The following is a 26589-nucleotide window of genomic DNA, read 5'->3' as shown; positions in this document are numbered from 1 at the left end:
TGCACCCCTGTGTGCCCAAGACCTCCCCTCCAGCATCCTCCCAGCCACGCCCTGGGGTCACCCAGGGAAGACAACAAAGAAACCCAAACTGGGATACAATGCCCAAGACACCTGGACAGTCGCCACAGCACTGCCAAGGTCGTGAAAATCAAGGAAAAACTAAAACGCTATCACAGATCAGAGGGGACAGGGGCAACAGGACAACCAAATGCAATGTAACACCTTGGATTGGGTCCTGGGACAGAAAGAGGACATTAATGGGGAAAAAAATTAGAAATTCAAATAAAATATGGAATTTGGTTAAAAGCAATGCATCAATGTCTCTTTCTTAGTTTTGACAAATAGACTATGGTCCCACAACAAAGAATTATCGAGCTCAAAATGTCGATAGTGGCGGATGCCTGGGTGGTTCAGTGGTAGAATGCGCGCCTTCCACGAGGGAGACCCGGGTTTGATTCCCGGGCCATGCACCACCCCCACCCCCAAAACGTCAGTAACCCCAACACTGGAAAACTCCTGGACTGAGATGACAGCAGTAGAGGTGTCAGAATCAGCCAAGGTCAGGCCATGTTTGGGAGATACAGCCCACAAGATGTGATGCTATTCCAAAAGTAGGGGAGGGAGGGAGGGAGGGAGGGAGAGAGAGAGAGAGAGAGGGAGGGAGGGAGGGAGAGAGGGAGAGAGAGAGAGAGAGAGGGAGGGAGAGAGAGAGAGGGAGAGGGAGAGAGAGAGGGAGGGAGAGAGAGAGAGAGGGAGAGAGGGAGAGAGAGAGAGGGAGAGAGAGAGGGAGGGAGAGAGCCAGCACTGCTTCAGACATCTAAAGTGTGAGGTGGCCATTGATCCCCAGGGACGGTGTTAGGTGGAGAGCTGGGTATAGACGGATGGGGTGGTGGATAGATGGATGGATGGTAGAAGGATGGATGGATGATGGATGGGTGGGTGAGGGAGGGATGATGGATGGACGGATGGATGATTGATAGATGGATGGATGATGGACGGATGATTGATGGGTGGATCATGGACGGATGGATGATTGATAGATGGATGGATGATGGACGGATGATTGATGGGTGGATGAGGGATGGGTGGATCATGGACGGATGGATGATTGATAGATGGATGGATGATGGACAGATGATGATAGATGGATGGTAGAAGGATGGATGGATGATGGATGGGTGGGTGAGGGAGGGATGATGGATGGACGGATGGATGATTGATAGATGGATGGATGATGGACGGATGATTGATGGGTGGATGAGGGATGGGTGGATCATGGACGGATGGATGACTGATAGATGGATGGATGATGGACAGATGATGATAGATGGATGGTAGAAGGATGGATGGAAGATGGATGGGTGGATGATGGACGGATGATGGACGGATGACGGACGGACAGTCCAAGCAGGGAGAGGCTGGAGAAGAGACCTGGCCAGCCCTGAGCCCTGGGGCGCTGTAGCGTCCAGAGGCGGGAGGCGGGAGAACTCTGGGGACGGAATACGCTGCCTTGTAAGAAGCGAAGGGAGCTGCACCCGGCGGAGGACCCGCCCACGGAGCCAAGCGCAGCGAGGGGCCGGGGAGGTTCCGATGACCCGCCGCGCGGGGACGCAGCGCGCCAGGCGAGCGCGGGGGCGGCGGCGGCGAGCCGGGCGGCGCTCGGTCCTCGGCCTGGGCTGGGCTGGGGGCCGCGGGCAGGGCCGGAAGCGCGCAGTCGGTGCGCCGCCCGCCGAGCACGCCGCAGACGGCGGCCCCTCCGCGGGGGCGGGCAGGGGGCGCCGCGCACCTTCGCCTCGGCGCCGCGCAGCTTGACCCGGGCCCTTCCTTTCGGGGCTCGGCTTCCTAGTCGGCCAGGGAAACGCGAGGGACAGCAGGGCGGGCGGAGCGGGCGCGACGCACTTCCGGCGCGCGGCCCGAGGCCCTTCCGGCGCGCATGCCGCCCCGAGGTTCGGCCGCAGGCGTGCGATGGGTCCCGGCGGCTCGGGGCGCGGAGTCCCCGGGCCCAGCCTGAGGCACCTGACCGACCCCGCCTACGGGGCCCCGCGCGAACAGCAGGAGCCCGCCTTGCAGGAGCTGACGCGGGCGCACGTGGAGTCCTTCAACTACGCGGTGCACGAGGGGCTGGGCCGCGCGGTGCAGGTGAGGGCGGCGCCCCGCTGCTCGAGGCGGGCGGGGAGAGGCCGGGCGCGCCCAGCACGGCCGCCGGGGCTCGGGCTCCGTCGTGTTTCGAGGCGCCGTGCATGCGCCGGGAGCGGACTGGCGGAGGAGCGGGTGCGAGGGGCGGCCTTTGGCCCCTGGAGACCTGTCCGGTTGCGAACGGGGAGTTGGGCTTGTGGTTTTCTGGGTTTGTGGGTGACTGCGAACTGTGCGGATTCTGGGTCCTGAGGCCGGGAGGAGGCCACGCGCTGTCGCTGTGCTTCCCGACCGTTCACGCCGTGCGGACTTCTATACCGCGGGACCGCTTTCCTCGAAAGGTGTTGAGCCTGTTCCTGCGTGGGCTGTGAAGTGCTGGGTCCTCTCTCAGCTTTCTTTCTTTTTCCCCGCTTAGCGCTTTAGAGAAGAAAACCACGCTCTGAATGAGTCAGGTGTCGAGGAAAACGTGAGTGAGCTGTAGAGGCAGGGTTTCTTGTGGCACTCCCGGGAAAGTAGGACGTCCTCTGCAGTAGAAAAGGTGTCAGGCATCTTACTCGCCTGTGCTCAGCCCTAAGTGGTCGAGAAGGTGGTGGGGAAAGGTCTCGCCTGATGATCGCGCCTGGCTGTGAGGGGAACGGGGACGCAGAGCTTGCTTTTGAGTGTCGGTTTCACGGGGGGCCGGGTGGGGGTCTGAGACAGGGATTCTCCTGAGAACTGCTCGGCCCAGGTTGAGTAGCTGCTGTCGGTGCATATAGGAAATGCAGCCAGGTGTATGAGAAAGGTCCAGATTCGGGGAGTCGAAGGGAAGAGGAGAGTTCATTCCCTCCAGTGAAAGTGAAGGAGCAGAACCGCATTCTCAGGGAACGCTCTGCGGCCTGACGTTTCTGTTGAGTAGAATTTGTGTTTTCAGTAAGAATTGAGATAACATGAAGGACTTTGGTTGTCAGACTCGGGTACTTGCATTCTTTTCTGCAGGTAATGTGGGGGCCGTTGCAGTTTATGTTCCAAAGCAATTGGCTGTAGCCGGTTTTTTTAGATGTGTTATCACCTTGGCACTATAAGCATCAGTGCATGTAGAACACATGGGGTCTCAGAGTCTTTGAGAAAAAGTGCCCTGGAAGTGCAGTCATTTAACAGTGTGAATTGTATTTCAGGCTATACCTCCCTTCGAATTTGCTTTCCAAGATGAGCGCCTCTCTCTTACTATTGTGGATGCTGCCATCAGCCCACCCACAGTTCCAAAAGGGAGCATCTGTAAAGAGCTTAAGGTTTACCCAGCAGAATGCCGAGGCCGAAGGAGTACCTACCGGGGGAGATTGACAGTGAGTACACATGACATCGTGGCTCTGACACTTCACAACTCTGGTTAAGGGTGTATCTTATGAGTTTATACCGGAATGCTTTCTTAGTACAGTGATCTAGGAGAACCCGTCTTTTAAATCTAAATCATAAAATAATTTGTGGTCTTTTTCCTCACTGTTTTGAAATTCTCATTTTTTCTCGAAGATCCAGATAATTTTTCTTTTTTATTAAGTAATTTTTTTCTCATTTTTATTTAGGCTGATATCAGTTGGGCAGTGAATGGAATCTCAAAAGGAGTTATTAAACAGTTTCTTGGCTATGTTCCCATTATGGTGAAATCTAAGCTTTGCAACTTACACGGCCTTCCTCCAAAAGCCCTCATCGAGCACCATGAGGAAGCAGAGGTGATTGCTGGGACCCGGTGCCCTGAAAGGTCCTGTGGTAGGAGGGAGCAGGTTTGGGAGTGAGAAACCCTGAGGCTTCTTGGGAGTCAGTTTTTCTTTCTCTGCTCCCATTTCTCGGTACATAAAATGGGACGTGATGTCTTGTCTCCATCCTGCATAGGGCTTAGGATGTGACAGTTCAGATGAGTCGGTATATGAAAGTGTCGCTGTGCTATCCAGGAGTGTTTTTGCTGTGGCAGAAGAATTTGCAGATTTTCCTCTATTTTCTGAACGATGCAAATTTAAAGACATAATTCCAGGAAATTTGTCTGCTTTTTAACTTTTTATTTTGAAATAATTTCAAACTTAAGCCAAGTTGTAAAAATAATACAAAACCAATAGAGAACTCCCAAATACCCCCTACCCAGAATTATGATCTTTTAACATTTTATCACATTTTTTATCTCATTCTGTCTCAATCTGTTTTTCTAAACATTGGGCATAGGTTACATATATCATGTTCCTTTAACATTAATGCTTCCATGTATATTTCTTGAGAACAGCAATACTCGTTTATGTAACCACATTTAAATTCAGTTATCAAGTCCAAGAAATTTAATGTTGATAGTAAAGCGTACACTCTATATTCCAGCTTTTTCACTTGTCCCAATATTGTCCTTTTGGGCATTTTCTCCTCCGTTATTAGAGCCAGTCCAGGATCATGTCAATTGTTGTTGTCTCTTTTAAAAATTGTGATTTTACAGATTTCCCTTCTCAGCCACTCCCGAATTTCCAGTTCATTGGGGTTGGTTACATGCATATGTCTTGCTACCCTCACCACCCTCAATTACCACAACATCCTATCATCCCAAACTGAAAGACCATGCTCTGAACGCATTATGCATTATTGGGTTGATAGACACTTCCATCTTTTAGCACTTGTGAATAATACTGCTTCCATCTTGTAGCACTTGTGGATAATGGCGCTATGAACACGGTGTACAAATATCTGTCGAGTTCCTGCTTCCAGTTCTTTTGAGTATATATACCAAGTAGTGGGATTGGGAAAGTAACCTGATTTCCTTCCATATTCCCTCCCATGTCCCTGGAATCTTTTTCCAGTACTTGAGGAGACTGTTAATTGGCATGCTGGCTGTTTCTGTACACTCTCACAGGGCCAGTAGTCTTTTCCTCATGCAAGCCTTTTCTGCATGTCGCATTGTGCTGAGCTAGGAGTGAGGCTGATGTTTATAGTTAGTTTAATGTTTTAGCTGCTCATTTGTCATCTTCCCTCTTTAACAAACTGTAATTCATTTCTTTGGTAGGAAATGGGAGGCTATTTTATTATCAATGGCATTGAGAAAGTCATCCGAATGTTGATTATGCCACGGAGAAATTTCCCCATTGCAATGATAAGACCAAAATGGAAAAGCAGAGGACCTGGCTATACTCAGTATGGTAAGTTCTAATGATTGTTGGGATATTCTTTTAGAAAATTTCAAAATCATTTTTTGAAGAGTAAATGCAACTAAATAGAATCTTTGATATTATTCCAGTGTAGACATTTTTCTCTTTTGCCTTTAAGTATTTCAGTATTAAGATTTCATAGTAGGAAACCTACTTTCTATTCGATTCCATTTCTCCAGACTGAACAAGCTTATGTTTTTATATTACTGCTGATGAAGACCAAGGCTGGCCTGACCTGGCCTGAGGTGCACACGGGTCTTAGAAGTCTCTGGGCCATGTCGCCATCCTCGGGGTCTCTGGCTGACAGCCACTGGGGCTGTTGGAGCCTCTCTGTGAGAATACCTGTCTCCACAGACAGCACATTCCCTTCCAGGACAGCCCCTACAAGTAAACTATTTATCCTTATAACTGAGCTGAAAATCACCTTCTTATTGAGGCCGTACTTAACTGTAGAATAACAGCATCTAAGTCAGAACGTCTTTTCATTTATTCTTTTGCATCAGTTGATGTCGTTTGTCGCCATCATCTTTATCTGAAACTGAAATAAATTTTATTTTTCTCCGTTTGAACTGTGAGATCAAGCCACCATCTCTAGACCAGAATCTGCAGGGAGCTGGGGATATGAATGCTGTAAGACGTGGTCTCTGTCCTTGAGGTCGACTTTGAAGTCTGGTTGAATTCATCGTGTCAGTTAATTCATATAAACTGATCTCAGTGCAGGTTGTGGGGACAGTTTTGGTTGTCAGTCTTGGTGAAACAAAATCAACTTAGTGATTTGGTTCTCATTATTTCTGAGGGTAAAATAATACAGAAAAATATTAATTGAAACAATTATAGTATCACTGAGCTTCTGACTTTCTGCTCGGTTTGTTTCTACAGGTGTTTCATTGCGCTGTGTGAGGGAAGAGCATTCTGCTGTCAATATGAATCTTCACTACTTGGAAAATGGCACAGTCATGTTAAACTTCATTTACCACAAAGAACTATTCTTTCTTCCTCTGGGATTTGCACTCAAGGTGTGACTTAATGATTTCTTTCTTTTGTTATGAAGAGAATTGTTAATGTTAATGCTCTGTGCAGATATGCTGGGTTCTCCTCATTGATAATCTGTTTTGATTATCTCCTGCTCTGTAAAAAATTATCTCAAGATTCAGTGGCTTAAAACATCAGTAAACTTCATCACCTGTGGTCTGAGAGTCAGGAATCTGGGAGCAGGGTGGCTGCACCCTTCCGGCTCAGCATTCATGAGGTTGCGGTCAGATGGAAGTGGGCTATTTTGAAGACTTGCCCCGGGCTGGAGGAGGTACTTACCTGCGTGGCTGGCTGTCCACAGGAGGCCTCCATTCCCTCCACCCGGCCTGGAGTCATCCGGAAGAGAAAGGCAGAAGCCATAATCCCTTGATGACCCGGCTCTGGAAGTCACCACCCTCTTTTCCACCACCTTGTCTTGGTCCTGCCATCCACCCTTGATTCAGTGCAGGAGGCAGGGCTCACTGGAGTTCATTTGATTCAGCAGTGGTGGAGTGTTGATTTTTCGTGGGTATAAAAAAATAAAGGAGTGTTCCTAAGTGAATAAAATGGTTTATTTATTATTTGTGAGTGGTTAAAAAGATTTTTTTTTTCCTGTTCTAGGCACTCGTCAGTTTTTCTGATTATCAGATTTTTCAGGAGCTCATCAAGGGAAAAGAGGACGACTCTTTCTTTAGGAACTCAGTTTCTCAGATGCTAAGGATTGTGGTGGAAGAGGGTTGCTCCACACAAAAGCAGGTTCTCAGCTATCTGGGGGAACGCTTCAGAGTAAAACTCAGTCTTCCTGAGTGGTGCCCGAACGAACAAGCTGCAGAGTTTCTGTTTAAGTATGTGCGCTTTTCCGACACTCCTTTACTGTCTTCTCTGTGTTGGTTTCAGTTAGGGCCAGTGGGGCTCACTTTGTTTCTCTGGCCATCCTCCCCTTTTTCTTGAGGTAGTTTTGTTTTATCTATTTATTTATCGTGGGTGCATGGTCTGGGAGCAGAACCCGAGTTCCTGCATGAAAGGCGGACATTCTAACCACTGAACTACCCGTGCACCCAGGTAGTAGCACAAGTAATATCAGCTGCTGAGTTGATTTAAGCTTTTTCTTTCTATTTTGACAGCCAGTGCATCTGTATCCACTTAAAATCCAATACTGAAAAGTTCTATGTGCTTTGTCTCATGACCCGGAAGCTCTTTGCTTTAGCCAAAGGAGAGTGCATGGAGGAGAACCCTGATAGTTTAATGAACCAAGAGGTTCTCACACCCGGCCAGCTCTTCCTCATGTTCCTGAAGGTGAGCACGGCTGTGCTCGCCCTGCGCCCACACGGCCTGTGGGGTGACCAGCGCCCAGCTGCACTGCCCCCCGCATGCTTGTCATTTCCACTTGGAATGTTACATGGTGTCCTACTCTGGGTTTTGTTTGTTTAGTAGTTAGTGACCTAAAGACCCTTACCTACCCCGTGCTCAGAAGGGCCTTTAATTGTTTATACTGTCTAAGTAAAGACATCAGTTCTCGGTCATACTGTTAATGCTGCGGTGTTGATAGGTGTGTGCACTTGGAGTTGGCCTGGCACAAAATGATGACATAAGAAAGTTGATTCCCTGGTGTGTAAGTTTTTTCATATTAGCTCTTAAAAAGGCTATGAGCTAACTAACAGTGGAGTGGAAGATGGAGGGGAAGGAAGTAAAAATTCCATTAATTCCTTACCTCATCAGGAATTCCTATTTAAATTGTTACTGACGAGATAAATCTTGTTTATGTCTGCTCTCTCTATAAAATTAGATTGGAAAATTTCAGCAGCTTAAAATTTCCCTGATAAAAATTGTTTTACCTGAAAAAATAGTTTTTCAGGTAAAGACTGATTTACATTTCCCTTTTGTATTGGGTTCAGGGAAAGCTGCGAGTATTAAAAATGGATTTTTTTTAATACTACTTGAGCAGCCAGGGAAATGAACAGAAGGTTGGGAATTTTTCAGAGGATTTAAGAGTATCTGATTTCTTTCCCTTTTCACCAGCTGTATGAACCTCCAAATTTGGGACAGGAAAACAATCTTCAGATGATACTTGATGGTGACATGAGACTCAGACTTCTTTAGCCATTCCAGGGAGTGTTGTCGTGGAGACAAGGCTGTCTGTCATTCCTAGGATTGGTTCCAAGGGCTCCTTTACAAGGGTTGGGGGTGAGAGACAATGGAAGCAGCCTGCTGGGAGCTCTGGACACGAGCAGACTGGTCATCAGTGTCCACGGTGTCTCCTCTGTCACAGGCGGCTTGTCCCTTCGGATTAGCACAGCTTTACAGTCTTACTCCTTTTACCAGAAAGACTGGTGAAGTCCCGGGAGTGTTCCTGAGAGGCCTCTTGCTCTCTCCTGCCTTTATTTCCCAGTGTACAGCTGCACACACATCCACAGCACTCACCTGCAATTCCACACCCAGAGTGCTAACGGTGAAAAAAAATGAGTTGGAAGCAAATACCTGAATGGCAGGAGGCTATTTATAACTTTCATTTATTCTACTTAGGGTAACTTTTTGTGTGTTTCACTGTAGAAATACGTTGATTATAAACCATTGCTTCAGCTCCGTCAGGGACTGTAAGTGATAGTTTGTGTGCTATGACTTTCTAAAATCTGGAAAAGTCTTAACTGCTGAAATACATTTGACCCAGGGGTTTTCAGTGCTCCTGTAATGCAGTGTTCCCCGTAGATTCCACAGTCTTTTTTAACCTGTCCTGATTCCTGCAGTCCAGTGGGGAATGAGAGTGCGTCCCGTCCTACACACCGTGGCTGTGTGCAGAGCGGGGCCTGAGATACTCTGATTTTGCCCTTCTCCCGTCCCTTCACATTCGTATTTTTGTCTCATGGCCTTGAGGAGACGTGGTGTCATAGAAACAGCATGGGTTCTGGCGTCACTCCTGCATCTGTAGTCTCACCCTGTAGAGTCTGTTAGTGGGTGGGTCATGTACATTTTCTGAGCTTCGCTTTTCTCATTTGTCAAAAGAGAAGTTTGAAGTTCCACCTCCCTGCCATCTTAGTGATGGAGCTTTTTTCCATGTTTGCTCTTTGTCTCTGCAGTTTTCTTTCCTTTTCTCTTTTTTCTTCTATTCCTTTTCTGTTGTTTTTCAGGTTTTATATGAGGAGAAAGCCATCTGTCTTTCCTCCTGGTTTGTCAGGTGCCTTGCATGCTGACTGTGATGCAGGGACTTGGAACTCTCGGATGTTTTGTTCTTGGGAATGGACGCTGCTGCTTCGCTCTCAGAGCTTTGTTGTTGCTTGTTTCTTGGGTTGAAGCAGTTCGAATGTTTTAGAGTAAAACTTTCCGAAGGCGAAAGCCTAGTGATTGCTTTCATTGGGGTGAATGATCTGGGAGTATGTTTCTCAGCTGGAATGGCTTTGCCTCTCCCCACTCAGGGGCATTTGGCTGAGTCTGTGGTGGTGGAGTTGAGAAACCCTGGTCTAGAAGCTAGTCTTCTGTCCTAAGAAATACGTTCAAAAGCTGCCCTTCGTGTTTATGGTTTCGATGTTTTTATGTCAAGTGTATAAGTTGGTGGGCCTTTTGTTATGCACTATGCAGATTATGTGGGGGTAGATAAGAAACTTGTGCTAATTATAATACTTAATATTTTTACATTAAAATTTTCTTTTCTCATTTCAGGAGAAAATGGAAGCTTGGTTAGTGTCTATTAGGATAGCTCTAGAAAAGAGAGCTCAGAAAACTAGTGTGTCCATAAACACTGAAAATTTGATGAAGATTTTTAATCTGGGAGCAGACCTTACAAAACCATTTGAATATCTTCTTGCTACTGGGAATCTGCGTTCTAAAACAGGTAAAATTAAATTGATAAGCTCCATTTTCGTTAGGTTTTTCCAATTGCTTACTCAGTGTAGATTTACATGTCACTGAGAGAGGCTCTGAATAAAAGTAAACTTTTCACTTTTACTGAAGACAGACTTCATGCTGTGGTAAGTTCTGACTGGTGAGTGTCAGTCTGGAGGGTTTAGGTGAAGTGTCCGTATTGTCCATTTCTGATGACCAGATACATAACCCCTATCTCGTTCCAGGAAACTGAAGGCATCCTGGACCTCCAGGGAGGTCAGAGGTTGCTCCAAATGTCCGTCCCTAAACCATCTGCGTCAGAGTCACTGGGGCCCTTAGCAGCGGTGGTTGGGGGTCTAGCAGCCTTCCTCCTTCACAGATTCTTCTAGGACCATCAGTACTTGAATCGTTACCCGGCCCTCTTGGATGCATCCCACTTGATGATTTGCTACTTCTCATCTAATCTTCTCCCACAGAGTAGGTAGTGAACCAGACAGGGACAGGTGGTATGATTTGTGAAATCTGGGGGCTTCTGTGATTTTTTGTAAGCTCTTCCCACTCATTGGAGCTAATAGAGTAAACTGTACAGTGTCCCACTCTGGTCTACAGAGGGCTCTTGGGCTTTGCCAGCTCCTCAGAGCCTCAGATAAAGTAGACTTTGGTGAAAGGCCAACCTGGTTTTGAGTTGACTTTTCTTTCATTGAGGCCTTGGCTTCCTGCAAGATTCTGGACTCTGTGTTGTGGCTGACAAGCTGAACTTCCTGCGCTACCTCTCCCACTTCCGCTGCGTGCACAGAGGGGCTGACTTTGCCAAGATGCGGACCACTGCAGTGCGCAGGCTGCTGCCGGAGTCCTGGGGCTTCCTCTGCCCCGTGCACACCCCTGACGGGGAGCCATGTGGCCTCATGAACCACCTGGCTGCGGGGTGCACGGTCGTCACACAGTCCGTGTACACAACGGCGGTTCCAGCTTTGCTCTGCAGCTTGGGTAGGTGGTGTGCAGTCGTTCACACTCGAGTTAGGTTGTATGTTTCTTTTAACATAGAATCAAAGGTAAGTTATGTTTCCTTGGCGTCTCATCAGAGAATTCCTGCAAGAATTCTCTTTCACTCTTTTATACAAGAGTTGGGCTGCTTTCTTGGCTTCTCTATAGAATGTCAAATGCATTCTTTGAAAATGGAAACAGGAAAGAAGAAATAAACTGTTGTAAGCTCTCTTTTCTTTCAAGATAGTAATGCCTAAGCCCATGAATGGGTCAGCAGTGGGCACTGACAACATTGGCACCGCCATTTCACTCTCATACAGCCTTTTGGGTCATTCTCCCTGCGTCGGTTGTGTGGGTCTTCACGTCTCTCATGCAAGGCAGTGTCGGTTTGCAGGTAGACAGTTGAAAAGGGAGTTGTCTGTGCCCTGATCTCAGGTACAGGCCTTGTTCCTGGTGGCCTTGTGGCTGTGGCCTCCGCCTTGGCTGGACAGCTCTCACACTGTTCTCCAAGACTGGATACTCCGTTTAGTTTCCTTTCATACTTAAAGACAGCAGCCTTTCCTTGGGGCATTTTGCAGTCCTCTAGTTCAGGGGTTCTCCTGGGGATTAATGTTTGTTCAGTTCAATTTCAAGTTCACAGGGATCAGGTAATAGGTATTCGCAAGCATCCAGAGGGGCATTGAGTCAACAGTCAAAATTTTCCAATTATAAGTGCTTCTGCCAATTAGAGACCCTCTGAGATAGGAGCCCCAGAGAAAGTCATTAAGAAATGGGGTTCAGAGGATATAATCAGTGTAGCTTGTAGGTTGACCCCCTTAAAGGAAAAGGATGATTTTACTACCAGTGATTTTAAAATACCACAACCAAAGAAGGGTAGCAAGGAGAAAAGAAAAAAGTTGAGAGGTGGTAAAAATACCCACTGCAGAAGAGATGGGAAGGGTAGGGAAGAAGAGAGACTAGGAAATGCCCTTGACTGACTTAGTATAGGGAGAGGTGGACCTGGAAGGAGCAGGCACTGGTGCACTGTGGTGCTTTGTCGGAGGCAGTAGGTGTTTGTGGTTCATGACATTAGCTTAATTATGTTTGGGGGAAAAAATTAACACATTTACTAGGTTCAGAAATCAAAATACAAAAGGTATAGAGTGCAAAGCCTGCCTGGTGGCCCTGTTGCCCAGCTACTCTCTTCCATGCAGTTCTGTTACTAGTTTCTTTGTATCCCTGTGGAAATGATTTAAGCTTATACAGGCAATACTGAAACAAAGGTAATTAGGTATCTGAGATGAGGGGTAGTTGTCGAACCCATCTAGGGGGGGAATATGAAATGTTTGAAAAGCCCTGCTGTCCTGTTGTCTTCCCTGCACCAGGGGTCACCCCGACTGACGGAGCCCCACATCGACCCTACGGTGACTGCTACCCCGTCCTGTTGGATGGAGTCCTCGTCGGCTGGGTGGAGAAGGAGCTTGCCCCTAGCATCGCAGAGTCTCTCCGGCATTTTAAGGTGACCTTGCATAATTGTGACATTTTCCATCTCTAAACTTTTTCATCCTTTTTAGTTGTTGAGGTGACCCCAGGGCAGCCTAGAATGGCCAGGGGGTTGGGGTGTCAGAAGCAAATTCTGGAAGTACCTGTACTCTCCCATTGGTGGCAGAATCTTGCCTTGCACTGGCCCTCCTGGTCAGGGTTAGTGGCAGGTATTTTGACCTTTGAGGCAGGATCATTGAAACCCCAGTCTGCTTATATAACAAGTTTTAACTTTTTTCTCTTGTAAGTACTGGCAACCTGTCTGAAATAAATGTTAGTGGCATATAGGGGCTGTCAAAATCACACTAAAGATCTTCAAGCTCTAAGTCATTCCTCTTGCCTCCTGGGTCTTGAATATCTGTTTCTAGGAAGTTAAGTCGAATGACATTCTTTGAGTAATTTATCTTTGAGGTTTCCTCCTACTAAGAGTCTCTGTCTTCGATAATGGCCATTAGACCTGTCCTTCTCGACAGGATGAATTTGTAGTTCATACTTTGTTCTGTTGAATTTGTTTTTGTTTTTTTAATTTTGCTTGGGCAGCACCAGGAATCGAACCCAGGTCTCTGGCCTGGCAGGCGAGAACTCTGCCTGCTGAAATACTGTGGTCCACCCTAGATTTGTTCTTTTTAAGTTGTTTTGCTTTTATGTAATTTTACACTTAAAGAAAAGACTCCTATATGTCCATTAGTCAGATCTGCCAGTTATATTTTGCTGCATTTGCTTTATCATTTATATGCTCTATAAAAATCTCTGAACTATTTGAGAGCAGTGTGCAGACATCGTGTCCCCTTTTCCATAAATATTTCCGTGTCTTTTCTAAGAACATGGACTCCCTCTTCAGTAGCCAGAGTATACTTAGTCAGAGTCACAGAAGGTCACTTTGGGGAATCTACGGTTGACTTTCAAATTCCACTGTTTTTTTCTCCTGGTGTGGGACTCGGTCTGGATTGGTGTTACGCAGTTGTCATATTTCTTTAGCCTCCTTTAACCTGCAACACTTAGTTGCCTCTTGTTACCTTTCGTGTCTTGACTTACTAAGCGTGCAGGCCAATTACTTTGTAGATTGTCCCTTAATCTAAGTTTGTTCAGGATATCTTACCAGGAGGCACCTGAGGTTGGCCTGCCCTGTTAGTGGTGATGTTAACTGATCACTTTAAGGTTAATTCACCATAAAGTTGCTATTCTTTCCTTTGTAGTAAGTAACTCATTGAGAGATAGTTGAAGGTTATGCAAATGTCCTGTTCCTTATCACATTTTTCATTAATTGATGAATTATTACTGTTCCATTGATAATTCTTTGCTGAATTATTACTGCCATGGTTACCAAATGATTATGTTCTGATTCCATCTTTTGTTCTACTTTTATTAGTTGCTGTTCTCTGGAGCTGTCTTTCTCCTCCATTTGTTTCCTCACTTTATTTATATTGATGTAGATTTATAGATGTTTGTTTTCATGTGTACTCTGTTAATGTTGTTTAATACTCAGATGGTATCATACTTGCCTGTGGGAACCCCTGTGGGCTGGCCCCTGTGTTCTTTTGATATGTCCATTGTTCTTTGAGCACTTCCTTGCCCGCTGGCACAGCAAGATACTCCAGGCTCAACTTGTGCTGTCCCTACCCTGACCCCGAAACCGCCATTTCTCCAAGGAGCAGCCCTGGTTCCTCTTCCTGGGCGTTGTACTTCTGAAAAGCCAGGGTCTCAGCCAGGGGCCATTGCTGCCAAAGTGTCTGTGTGTGCACAGCTGTTCAGCTGTGAGTTCGTGCAGTGCCGTCAGCTCCAGTCCAGCACCAGGGTTGCTCTTTCCACTTCCTTTTCCAGCAGTGAGAGTCTCAGCTCCCGTTACAGTCAGAGCATTGGCTAGTGTGCTTCATCTTATGAAGCACAGAAGGTTGTTTCAGAATTGATAGTCCTGGCCAACGTGGAAAATCAGTCTGCTAGCAGTTCAATATTGTTTATAGATCTCTTTGTCTTTTTTACTTTAGTCAAAGTGCTGTTTTTTTAAATTCGTTGAGTTAAATGTGTTTTTCTTTTTCTGTTTTAGGGTGGTTATGTAATTCATTAGAAATGGTTTTTTTATTTTTGTTTTGGGTGCCTGATCCGGGAACCGAGCCTGGGTCTCCCACATGGAAGGTGAGCATTCTGCCACTGGACCACCCGTGCACCCTGTGTAATTCACTTGAATACAGTTAGGTTTGCTTATTTCCATTTGTATTCTATTTTTAAGTCCACTCCTGCCCCCTTTTCATCTCATTATTTTTCATGACTGACAGTTTTCAGAAGTACTAATATTTTGTAGCATTCCCCTTAATTTGGCTTTGTCTGATGTTTTTCTCACAGTCAGACTGAGGTTGAGGGGTTTTGGAAAGAGCACCACAGAGGTGAAGTGCCCTTCTCATCCCGTCCTGTCGCGGGGAACGTGGCACCCATAGGGCGTGCTTGCCCGGTTCCTCCCACATGGATTTCTCTTTTCACCTTTCCCTATTCTGTTCCTTGGAAGCAAATTACCAAGTCCATTCCACCCTCAAGGGCGTAGGGTGAGATGAAGTCCTATGTCCTGGCCCTAACAGTAAAATGAACCTGACTAAATAACTTCCATATGGCAAACAAAAATGTCTACTTAAACTGTTTGGAATGCTGCTGTGGGGAAGATTTGTCTCCTCTCTCCCATTTACTTATTGATTCAGTCATTTTTGTGTCATGGACTCATGTACATTTGTTTGGTGCTTTGCTCATAACTATTCCAGCTTTGGCTGTTGGGAGTTCTTTCACGTTGGCTCTTGTGTCCCTTGGGTGTGTCCCATCGTTTTGTCTTTTTGAGCGCTTACTTACTTTCTGGGTCCAGATTCACCTTGTATTTTCCCTGCTCCAGACACAGATCTTGCCATTTCTGAAGGGTCACTGGCTCCTTTTCTTGGAGCAAGGTACTCAGGAACTGTGCACGGGGTGTGCTTCTTGCTCAGTGTCATTCCTGCTGGGTCCTCAGCAGGCAGGATGGGTAGCCTGTGTGTGTCTGCTAACCCATGTGCACACGCGGCTCCAAAAGGGTGTCCTTATCTTTCCGTGCTGGAGTCTTAGACCCCAGCCCAACACCACAGGGATCCCTCCAGCCTTCCCTTGCTCCTTGGCCAGGTCCCACCGTCCACCACATCAATTCTGCAGGGCTTGCGCCCATTTGTATTCTCACCGGTAACAGGCGAGAGAACCGTTTTCCTCACACCCTCACTTAACACAGTGTCTTGCCGCTGTCTAATTTTTACCAGTTTGCTAGATACTTCAAAGTAGTTGTGATTTGCATTTTTCTCTTATGAGTAGAAGTGAACATTTTCTCATTTAAGAGCCATTTTAGATCTTTTGTGTCTGAATGGTTTCTGCTTTATGGTCATAGGCCAAGTTTCGTCTTCATCACATTTAGAGTCTCATGTATGTTAGGGACGTTGGTCATTTTTCTGTGAGTTTGTCTTTGCACTTTGCTGTGTGTTTTGTTTGTTTGCCATCTGGAAGTTGTTTTCATTTTACTGTTGGGGCTGACCTTTCCCTGCCACATTCCCAGAATTTTTCTGTGTTCTGGTACGTTTGGTGTCATTTTGGTATTTAGACCTCTGATGCTCGTTGGTTTTATTCTTGCATGTGGGGTGAGGTGGAGCTCTGATTCTGTCTTTGTTGAAGTGCTTATCCTTTTTTCCCAGCATCATTTATTTTAAAAGTCCGTCTTTGCCCAGTGATTTGAAATACCAGCTTTATCAGCTGTGCCCCCATTTACTGGGCTGGTTCCCCAGTGTCCCATTCCCTGCCGCTGCTCCATCTGCTCATCCACGCATCCGTGTGCTTCCTGGAATACTTCATGGTCCCTTTGCTAGGTTGTCATTTTCAGTGATTGACGAGCTGTTAACTGAATCTCTGCTTTCCCACATAAGTTTTAGTTTCGGCTCCATCAAAAATTGTTGGCTCTTGTATGGGACTTGTTTTAAGTTTATAAATTGACTTCAAGTTATCTAACATTTTATGCTCTATTACTCTCTCAAGAATAAGGGGTGCCTTTCCATCTGTTCAAGCCTAGTTTTATATCTTTTTTGGAGTGTTTTGGTTTTATGTATTGTTTATTCTTAAATATCTTATTTGTGCTATGAATGTAAGTAGAGTTCCTCTGCCATTACATCTTCTGATAATTGTTTGTGTACCTGAAGCTATTGATTTCTGTATATTAATTTTGTCACCTGTATTTTACTGAATTCTTTCATTGAGTTAATTTTCTTGAATTTTCAGGTATATGTATCATATTCTATTTTTCATGCCTCTGTTTAATTTCTGTTCTTTAATTGCATTAGTTTATACTGTAAAGTGTGCTGTCGAATGATAGCACAGATATTGGGCAGGGAATCCTTGCCTTACTCCAGAATTCAATGAAAAAATGTCTTTAGTGTTTAGGTTAGTTGGTCTTTCGAGATTTCTTCATGTTAAAGAGTAGTCATCAAATCCTTTTTTTTCTTAAACTTGTTTTATCAAAAATATTAATTTTGTTAATGGCTTTTTTTGCATCTTTGGGGAGGATATCATAAGATTTTTATTTGAAATTTTATAATGAATAAATTCCACTGGTAGTGGTGTATTATTTTCTTAATATTTAAGAATATGAGTGTTTTCTTAAATATTAATATTGCAAGATTTTTTAAATAGACAGTCAGTGTTCTTTATGAAAAGAGTAGGGAAAAAAGGATTAGAAAGTTTTGTTTTCGGTACCCTGTGGCAGTTTGTGGACTGTTGACTACCTCGTCTTAGGAAGTCTGGGAAAATTCCCATGAAACCATCTGGCTCTAGTGTTTTTGTGCAGGATGGTTCTTCTATTTTTGAGAATTTGTAAGTTTACATTAAAATCAGGCAGAAAATAGAGTCCCCTCATGCATCCTTTTTTAATACCTTGTGTTAGTGTGGTACATTTGTTAACAGTTGAAGAAGAATGTCAGTGTAGTTCTGTTAACGTAGTCAGTGGTTTATTAGGATTCCCTCTTTGTGTTGTAATGGGGTAGATTCTTGATTGCTTTATTTCTAATATGGAAATGGATGTCTTTGAGATTTCTATCGTTGTTCAGGTCTGTTTTGGTAACCTATATTTTAATCCATTTCATCAAAATTTATTTATTTATTTATTTTTAACATGGGCAGGCACCGGGAATCGAACCCGGGTCCTCTGGCATCGCAGGCAAGCATTCCTACCTGCTGAGCCACCGTGGCCCGCCCTCAAAATTTATTTTGATAGAGGCCTGCAAAGTAGACTCATGCTTTTTTTTAATTGTCTTTTATTTCAGTGTTTCTCCCCTTGGCATACTGTACATAATTTGTGCTGTGGCCCCCCGCCAACTTTTTTACTTGATTAGACTAAGTATTGGGGTTTTTTTCCAAGTGATCCTTTTTCTCTATCTCATTAATTTTACGTTATCTTTATTATTTCTTGTGTTTTGTTTTAGTGGTTTGCTTTGTTCTTATTTTAGCTTTTCAGTTAAGAATTTAATTAATTTTCATTCTTTCATTTGTGTTGGTAATTTTTTTAGCTGTGAATCTTAGTAAGTTCCTTTATGTATGTTTTTGTTATCTTTTCAAAATGCTGAAAATTTTGTTTGTATTTCTCCTTTAAGCCAGGAATTGTTTAATAGAATATGTTAATATTAATTATATACTTATATTAACATATTATAATTATATATGATATTAACATATTATAATATATATTTTAATTTCCAGGTGTAAGGGTGTTTTCATTTCAATACATTATAAAATAAAACCAGTAACCTACTATATTTTGTACACAGAGAGTATAATTCACTTAATATGTCTAATATACATTCTTTCTTTGCCTTTTGCCCAGTGTCAGTCAGTACGTTGACCAGGTGGTGGGCTGAGCCCCGATGTGGGACAAGTGGGGTGAGACTGGCAGGGACAGCCATGGTTTGGGGGCACTAGATTTGTGATTTGCATGGCTGATTTAATTTCTTAGGAAAGTTTTTGTGACCTCCTTCCCCATGCTGCCTGTCCCTCCAGCCCACAGAGGGTGGGGGATTGGATTTGAAGGCGATAATTGTTTATTGACCTCTCTTTTTGTTGAAAACAGGTGTTGAGAGAAAAAAGAATTCCTCCCTGGATGGAGGTGGTCCTTATCCCCATGACAGGAAAACCAAGTTTGTACCCAGGGTTACTCCTTTTTACCACTCCTTGTCGACTGGTCCGGCCTGTGCAGAACCTGGAGTTAGGCAAAGAGGAACTGGTTGGAACTATGGAGCAGGTGCGTGGCGCGTGCGTGAGCAGTTCCGCTTTGCAAGTCTGCACTTAGGTTCTGCTTCCTCTGTGACCAGCACCAGCAGTTGGCCTGTCTCATCTCCCCTGGCAGCTGAACCTGGGAGAGGGCTGGGGCTGTGCTACCTCCTTCCCCCACCCCTGGCTCACCTCCACAGCACCTCGTTCTGGACTCCATTAGACATACAACCTTTGCAGCTTCGTCTTTGCAGTAAAAGATTTTAAAATTGTTTATACTACTTAAAGCTGTTTATTTCTTCCCCTCACATTTCTAACCAGAAGTCTTCCTGTGCCTCCCTCAGAGCCCTTCTGGTTGGTGATGCTGGCGGCTCTTTGGGCACCATGCCTGAGAAATGGCAGCAGGCTCATGGCCAGCAACCGCGGTGATGCTGTGCCCAACTCCTGCCCCCTCCTCCTCCCCAGGTCTTCATGAACATCGCTGTCTTTGAGCAGGAGATTGTGGCCGGGCTTTCCACACACCAGGAGCTCTTCCCTCACAGCTTGCTTAGTGTTATCGCCAACCTCATCCCCTTCTCTGACCACAACCAGAGTCCGCGGAACATGTACCAGTGCCAGATGGGTAAGGCAGAAGAAAGGCGCTTTTGCGACCTTTTATTTTGAGATAATTTCAAACTTAGAGAAGAGTTGCAAGAATACTACAAAGAGCTCCTCTAAGCCCTTCACCAAATTCACTGATTGCTGCACTTTGCCCCATTTGCACCTTGTTTTTCCATTTGAATGAGTCCCTTTATCCCTGCATCCATTGGCATGTGTTTCCTAAGAGTGAGGACACTCACAGACATTCCGCCATCAGGAGACTTGGCGCTCCTCTGTAGGCCTCAGTCACGTGCTGACCAGGTCCCAGCACTGTGCTTTTGCAGCACACTGTTTCTGTGCAGACTCCTGTCCAGGAGGACACACGGTCTTTGGTAGTGGTCTTCTCTCTTTAGTCTTCCTTACTTTAGAACATTGTTTAACTTTCTTTGTCTTTCTTGACAATGACATTTTTGAAGAATAAAGGTAATTTTTTTTTTTTTTGCAATATTTGTTGATTTGGGTTTGTCTGAGATCTCTGGATTTCATTTTGAAGTCACCGGCCGTTGTAGTCACCCACATAATTATTACTTCCAGTGCTCTTCGCTCTTTCGTTAAGATCAGGTTTTCATCTGGTGTCATTAGCCTTCAGCCCGAATCGCTCTCTTTAGCACTTTTTATAGTGTGGGTTGCTGGCCACAATTGCTTAGTTTTCATTTATCTGAAAATGTTTTTATTTCACCTTCACCTGAAGGTAATTTTCACTGGATTTGCAATTCTGAATTGACAGTTATTTTTCTTTCAGTCCTCAAAAGATGATGTTTACCTCCTGTTCTAGTTTGCTATCTGCTAGAATGCAACACACCAGAAACGGACTGGCTTTCAATAAAAGGGGATTTATTTAGTTGATGTATAGTTCTTCAGAGGAAAGGCAGCTAACTTTCAACTGAGGTTCTTTCTTACTTGGGAAGGCACAGGGTGATCTCTGCTGGCCTTCTCCCCAGGCCTCTGGGTGCCAACAACTTTCCCTGGGGTGATTCCTTTCTGTAGCTCTAAAGGTCTGGACTGAGCTGCGAGTGCTGAGATGAGGTATGCTGAGCTGCTTGGGCTGTGCTACGTTGAGCTCTCTGATTTAAGCACCAGCCAATTAAACCAAACATCATTCATTGCACCAGGCATGAGGTTCACAATTGGCTCATGTCCACAGCAACAGAACTAGGTACCTTTACCTGGCCAACTTGACACCTGAACCTGACTACCACACCTCCCTTCTGGTCTTCATCATTTCTATTTGAAGTCAGGGTTATTCATAGTGTTATTTTCCTGCATGCAATGTGTTGTTTTTCTTCTGTCCTTAGACTATTTATTTTTGTACTTAGATATAATTGTCTTTGTATATGTCCTGTTTAGGGTTTGATGGTCTTTTTTAATTTGGAATGAAAGAATGAATGCAAATTTTCTGCCATTGTTTCTAAGAGTAATGATTTTGCCCCACTGTCTCCTCTTTTTCTGGGACTTCAGTTTGCATCTGTAGACCTTTTGATACTGACCCACAAGTTACTGAGTTCCTGTTCTCTTTTTCCAGTGTTTTCTTTCTCATTTTCAAGTTGGGTAATATTTCTTGATCTAGTCTTGAATATTTCTTGATTCACTGTGTTTTTATTCAATAATGTACTGAATTGTTTTATTTTGGATATTTAGTTTTTTCAGTCTAGAATGTCTGTTAAATATCATTTCTGTTTTCGCTGAGATTTATTTTCACTCATTGTGAACATACTTTATTTTTTTTAGCATATTTTTAATAAATGTTTTAGAATCATTGTTAGCTAGTTCCAACAATTGGGTTGTTTCTGGGTCACTTTTCTTGAATATAGGTCATATTTGCCTTTTTCTTTATGTCTACTCATTTTGGATTGTGTGGTGTACCTGTGAGCATGGCATTGTTGTACAGACTGTACTCTGTTATGTCCCTCCAAAGAGGACTCGGTTTTAGGGTTAACTGGTGGCTCACTTAGCCAAACATAGGCAGTGTTCCTACAACTGCCTCTCAGCCTTAGGAGAACTACTTGGATTTGTTCCCTGAGTGCATATTTCTCAGGGGTGCACCAAAGATTTGAATGAGCTTACATGCAGAATTGAAGGCTCCTCCTTTCTGGTGTGCTCTTTCTCAGGTGCTCCCATTACTTTCTGGTGCTCTTGCCACTTTGAACTCTGTTTCCTGCTTCTCCCAGCCTGTAAGACTTTGGGACTCTATCCACGTTTTAGCAACTAAGCTGACCAGCTCCTTGGGCAAAGAAATATGAAAACTGGAAACTCCCTTTGTCCAAATATGACTTCCTTCTCCCATTTTTGGCTGAATTTACTTTGCAGTGCTTTCAGGTGGTGTGTGGTTGTGTGTTTTAACCTTATTTTCCAGATTTTAAGCTTTTTTGAAGGTGATCTTGTGGGAGTAATCCTCTTTTACTAGAAACTGGAAGTCTCCTTTCCTGTCTATTTTGTTTAAATTTCACATTGTATATATATTTCCGTTAGTCTTTTAATTCATCTTTTATTTTGAAATGATTGTCTATATAGTAAAGTAGTATAGAGAAGAGTCTTCACCTAAACCCCTGTACCCTGTACCCCACTGCCCAGAATTAACAAATGTGGACATTCTGCAGTGTGTGTGTGTGTGTGTGCGCGTTGAGCAGGTAATCATAGGTAACAGCTGATGTCCCTTTTTCACCCTTCTCCCTCCTCAGGGGTGGTTTCCTGAAGTGTGTGCACATCCTTTACATCTACTTTGTATGCTTTCAGTACATTACATTTGTGTTCATAAACCAGATGTACAACTGCTTGGGATGTGTTATGAAGGCTCATAACATGCAGATGTGTCGTTCTGCACCCATTCCCACTCAGTGTCAGTTTTAAGGTTTGGCCCTGTCAAGGCAGAGGTCTGCTTCATTCGCACAAGCATGTCAGTGTGTAGTCGTAGCCACCATGATGTATTCATTTGTACTGTCAACATGTGTTCAGTTGTTTACAATTTTATTTGCCACCTTTATATCCCAGAAAACGCTAAGGTGTTTTTTCCCTCTCAAGGTAAACAAACTATGGGCTTTCCACTTCTTACTTTTCAAGACCGATCTGATAATAAGCTGTATCGTCTTCAGACTCCTCAGAGTCCCTTAGTCAGACCCTACATGTATGACTATTACAGCATGGACAACTATCCAATTGGGACGAATGCCATCGTCGCTGTCATCTCTTACACTGGCTATGACATGGAGGATGCTATGGTACGCTTTACCAGAAGAGGCCATTCCGTTCTCCTCGGTTGTTCCCTGCACTGTGCAATAGTGGGAGGAGCACATCTCTGCCCCGGTTGTGTGCATGTCCTGCCGGGTAGTGGGCCCTGGTCTGAGCTGAAAGTGGGCTGCCTTGAGGGTACCCACTAGGTGTTCCAAAGAGGCATGTGCTCTGCACAGTCCACCCCGTGCTTCAGGTGGACACTGGGTAACCCCAGCGCTGTTTCAGCTCTCTACCTTCCATATTACATGTGGTGAGGCATTTGCATGTGTCTGGGTTTTAATAGTTTAGGTGATTTGGAAAATGTGGGGGGAGTTTTAAACTAAGTATTATTATAACCCTAACCAGCTTTAAGTTTGAAATCCCCATATGGCCACAGTCGATTAAATTCAGGATCCTTTGGCATTGCAGATTGTAAATAAGGCCTCCTGGGAACGAGGCTTTGCCCATGGAAGTGTCTACAAGTCTGAGTTCATAGATCTCTCTGAAAAAATTAAACAAGGAGATGATAGTCTGGTGTTTGGAGTCAAACCTGGTGATCCACGGATTTTTCAGAAATTAGATGATGATGGATTGCCCTTTATTGGAGCAAGACTGCAGTATGGAGACCCGTATTACAGCTACCTGAACCTCAGCACTGGGGAAAGCTTCGTGGTATACTATAAGTGAGTTTGGGTAGCCATGCTGGTTTGCTTGGTTTTTATTAATATGTGTATTTAATCACCATCATCATATACTCTAGGCATTCCTAAATTATGCCATGTCAGTCTCGTCCTCTGTCTTTCCTTGTGGTTTCATACAGGTCCCCAGCCCTTCTCCCTTTATCATGCTCAGATTCAGCTTGATTCATTGTACTTACATTATTGTGCTACAATCAGGTAGTATTGTGCTTTCCATTTCTGAACATGCTGTTTTGTAAAACTTGTTTCTGAGTGGAATTGCTGGATTCAGTGAAAGTTATCTTTTTTGTTTTGTTTGTTTGTTTGTTTTTGTTTTGGTTCTTGAAAGTTATCTTTTAATAGGAGAACTTTTTGAGAAAAAATAAGTGCTAACTCAGTCATTGTCTCAGTCATAATTATTCCCACTTGGTCAGTTTTCTCATATGTGTTAGGAACATTTCCTAGGTAAAATGTTGAGTTCATTATGGCTTTTATTAAAAATAAGTTTTTATTTTACAGCAACAATGTTGATTTCAGTAATAGGTCATCGTAATAGTTTTTCAGTTGCTAGTATTCTTCTTTCAGATAGACATAATTCTGCAGTAAACATAATCAGTAGCCATACCAATAAGCACTTCTAAGAAAATCAGTTCTGTTTGTGTCTGCAAATGGAGGTAAGAACATGTTTTGCAAACATGTTTGTGAAGAACTGATTATAATTTTATAAAGAACTAGTTTGACTTTCTGTATTTTTTCCTAGGATTAAAGAAAATTGTGTTGTGGATAACATCAAAGTGTGTAGTAATGACACTGGAAGTGGAAAATTCAAGTGTGTTTGCATTACGATGAGAATGCCTCGGAATCCCACCATCGGAGATAAATTTGCCAGTCGCCATGGTCAGAAGGGTATTTTGAGCAGGCTGTGGCCAGTGGAGGACATGCCTTTTACGGAGAGTGGAATGGTCCCAGACATTCTGTTCAACCCTCATGGTTTTCCGTCCCGCATGACCATTGGTATGTTAATTGAGAGTATGGCAGGGAAGTCTGCAGCTCTGCACGGTCTCTGCCATGACGCCACACCCTTCATCTTTTCAGAGGAGAACTCAGCCTTGAAATACTTTGGTGAGATGTTAAGGGCGGCTGGCTACAACTTCTATGGCACTGAGAGATTGTACAGTGGCATCAGTGGGCATGAACTGAAAGCAGACATTTTCATTGGTGTGGTTTACTATCAACGCTTACGCCACATGGTCTCAGACAAATTTCAAGTTAGAACAACAGGAGCCAGAGACAAAGTCACCAACCAGCCTATCGGAGGAAGAAACGTTCAGGGTGGGATCCGTTTTGGGGAAATGGAGCGGGATGCTCTTTTAGCCCACGGAACGTCTTTCCTCCTTCACGACCGCCTGTTCAACTGCTCTGACCGCTCGATCGCCCACGTCTGTGTGCAGTGTGGCAGCTTACTCTCTCCCCTGTTGGAGAAGCCTCCCCCTTCGTGGTCCGCCACGCGCAACAGAAAGTATAGCTGTGCTCTGTGTCATCGCAGCGACACAATCGACACTCTCTCTGTGCCTTACGTGTTTCGCTATTTTGTAGCAGAACTGGCAGCCATGAACATCAAAGTGAAACTGGATGTTGTTTAACTTGATGCTGGCCTTTTGGTTTAGGAAATCTATTCGATTAAAACAAAATATTAGTTCTGTGAAGATACTGTTACTCTTGAGTTTTTTCAAGGGTGTTAAAACGCTCAGGCGAGACCTTGTAACTCAGAATTCAGGGCTTGGGAGCCTCTGATGAAGTAACTTCTGAAGCTGATTTTCAATGTATCTGTTTGGAAATTCCTCAGGTATCTTTTTTTTAATGATAAGGAACCGTGTCTGCAGGGAATTTTCCTTTCCAAGAAGTCCCGCCTCCCCACATTCCCTGTCCCTGCCTCAGCAGGTAGGGATTTGTCCATGCACTAGGGCAAGGCGAGTGTGCAAGCTGTGTATGAGTTCATATTTTCTTGTAGCCCTGGTAAAGTAAAAAACCACAGGTTACATTTATTTTGACTATATATATATATTAATCAAAATGTCAACATGTAATTGCTGTAAAAAATTGAGAGTTTTTTCCTCTTTTTTTCATACTGAATCTCAAGTCCAGTGGGTATTTTATACTTGGCCTTTTGGGACATAGTTTATATTGAGCTGCTTTCATGTCAGTTTATAGAGTGTTTTTATTTTTCCTTGTTCTTTGTTTTTGGTGTGCAGTATTTCATCGTATGGGGATGTACTGTTATGTATGTGCCATTCCCCTGTTGAGGGATATTCGGGTTGCCTCATTCTTTGGCTGGTATAACCAATATTGGCAGTAAATAATGTTGTATACACATGAGCAAGTATAAGATGCTTTCTGATGTTAAAATTCTTTCTAAGATAATGTTTTCCTGGCAGGTAGGGATAGACTGAGAAAAATCTATCCAAGAAATATCCTGGTTTTGTTTCATGAAATTTTTTTTTAAATAAGAAAAAATACCTTGGCTCTATTAGCCGTTATTTCTCCTGCTGTCAGTAGAACCTCAGCTCTAGCTTTTTCCACCCAATCCATTCTGTTTACTTCACAATCCCATAGCTGGGGTCTCTTCTAATCTCTCCCTGTTTTTTAGAGCAATGATAAAAAATGGCTGTTTTTTAAAAACTTTATTTTGAATTACGGATTTCATAACCAGGAAGTTGTAACTGGTATAATGCAGAGCTTATTCACGTTTCCCCAGTTTTCGTGCGTTCATTTGTGTGTGTACATGCCTAGTTTTATTCAGTTCTTTGGCGTGGAGCGATACATCCACCAGTGCAATCTTTGGCGTGGAGCGATACATCCACCAGTGCAATCAGGATACAGAACTCGTCACGCAGGGCTGAGGCTCTCCAGCCACTCCTGTTCATCCCTTCCACCCCTTAACACCTGACCACCACTGATCTGTCTCCACCTCTGTGATCTTATTGCACGAATATCCTATGTGGCCCGCCCTCCTCTGTGGTGTTTTGAGGTTGGTCTTACCCACGCGGTGTAATTCTACTGAGACCCAGCCAGGTTGTCGCCTGCATGACAGTTTCTTCCTTTACTGCGCAGTACCGGTTCGCCCCAGCTTCTTTAACCCTCTATGGGCATTTGGATTGTTCCCAGGTTTTGGTGACTACAAATAAAGCTGCTCTTGAACACAG

At 44.3% G+C, this 26589-nt stretch overlaps 1 protein-coding gene across 2 annotated transcripts; it reads left to right on the top strand.

Annotated features, from left to right (window-relative positions):
• The first annotated feature begins 1938 nt into the window (after nucleotides 1-1938).
• Nucleotides 1939-26588, top strand: POLR1B (RNA polymerase I subunit B). 2 transcript variants are annotated; one of them, XM_077133703.1, is made up of 16 exons: nucleotides 1939-2139; nucleotides 3288-3455; nucleotides 3693-3839; nucleotides 5144-5276; nucleotides 6165-6301; nucleotides 6918-7141; nucleotides 7421-7592; nucleotides 9951-10122; nucleotides 10818-11099; nucleotides 12461-12594; nucleotides 18724-18894; nucleotides 19329-19485; nucleotides 22521-22717; nucleotides 23139-23392; nucleotides 24147-24400; nucleotides 24482-26588. In XM_077133703.1, exons 1-16 carry the CDS (start codon nucleotides 1966-1968, stop codon nucleotides 25027-25029), a joined length of 3324 nt encoding a protein of 1107 aa, XP_076989818.1. In that variant the 5' UTR covers nucleotides 1939-1965; the 3' UTR covers nucleotides 25030-26588. The 2 variants fall into 2 exon arrangements, with proteins under 2 accessions (XP_076989818.1, XP_076989817.1); XM_077133702.1 differs by having other exon boundaries at nucleotides 24147-26588.
• Nucleotide 26589: the final 1 nt, after the last annotated feature.

The sequence above is a fragment of the Tamandua tetradactyla genome, chromosome 17, assembly GCF_023851605.1.
Source record: "Tamandua tetradactyla isolate mTamTet1 chromosome 17, mTamTet1.pri, whole genome shotgun sequence".
Lineage (NCBI taxonomy): Eukaryota > Metazoa > Chordata > Mammalia > Pilosa > Myrmecophagidae > Tamandua > Tamandua tetradactyla.
The sequence above is the reverse complement of the archived record's forward strand: the minus strand, read 5'-3'. Positions and strand labels throughout refer to the sequence as shown.

Coding starts and splice junctions, on each gene's coding strand:
- POLR1B (XM_077133702.1), top strand. CDS start 1,966: ATGGGTCCCGGCGGCTCGGGGCGCGGAGTCCCCGGGCCCAGCCTGAGG. Junction 6,302..6,917: donor CTCTGGGATTTGCACTCAAG/GTGTGACTTAAT, acceptor TTCCTGTTCTAG/GCACTCGTCAGTTTTTCTGA. Junction 22,718..23,138: donor ATGACATGGAGGATGCTATG/GTACGCTTTACC, acceptor TTGGCATTGCAG/ATTGTAAATAAGGCCTCCTG.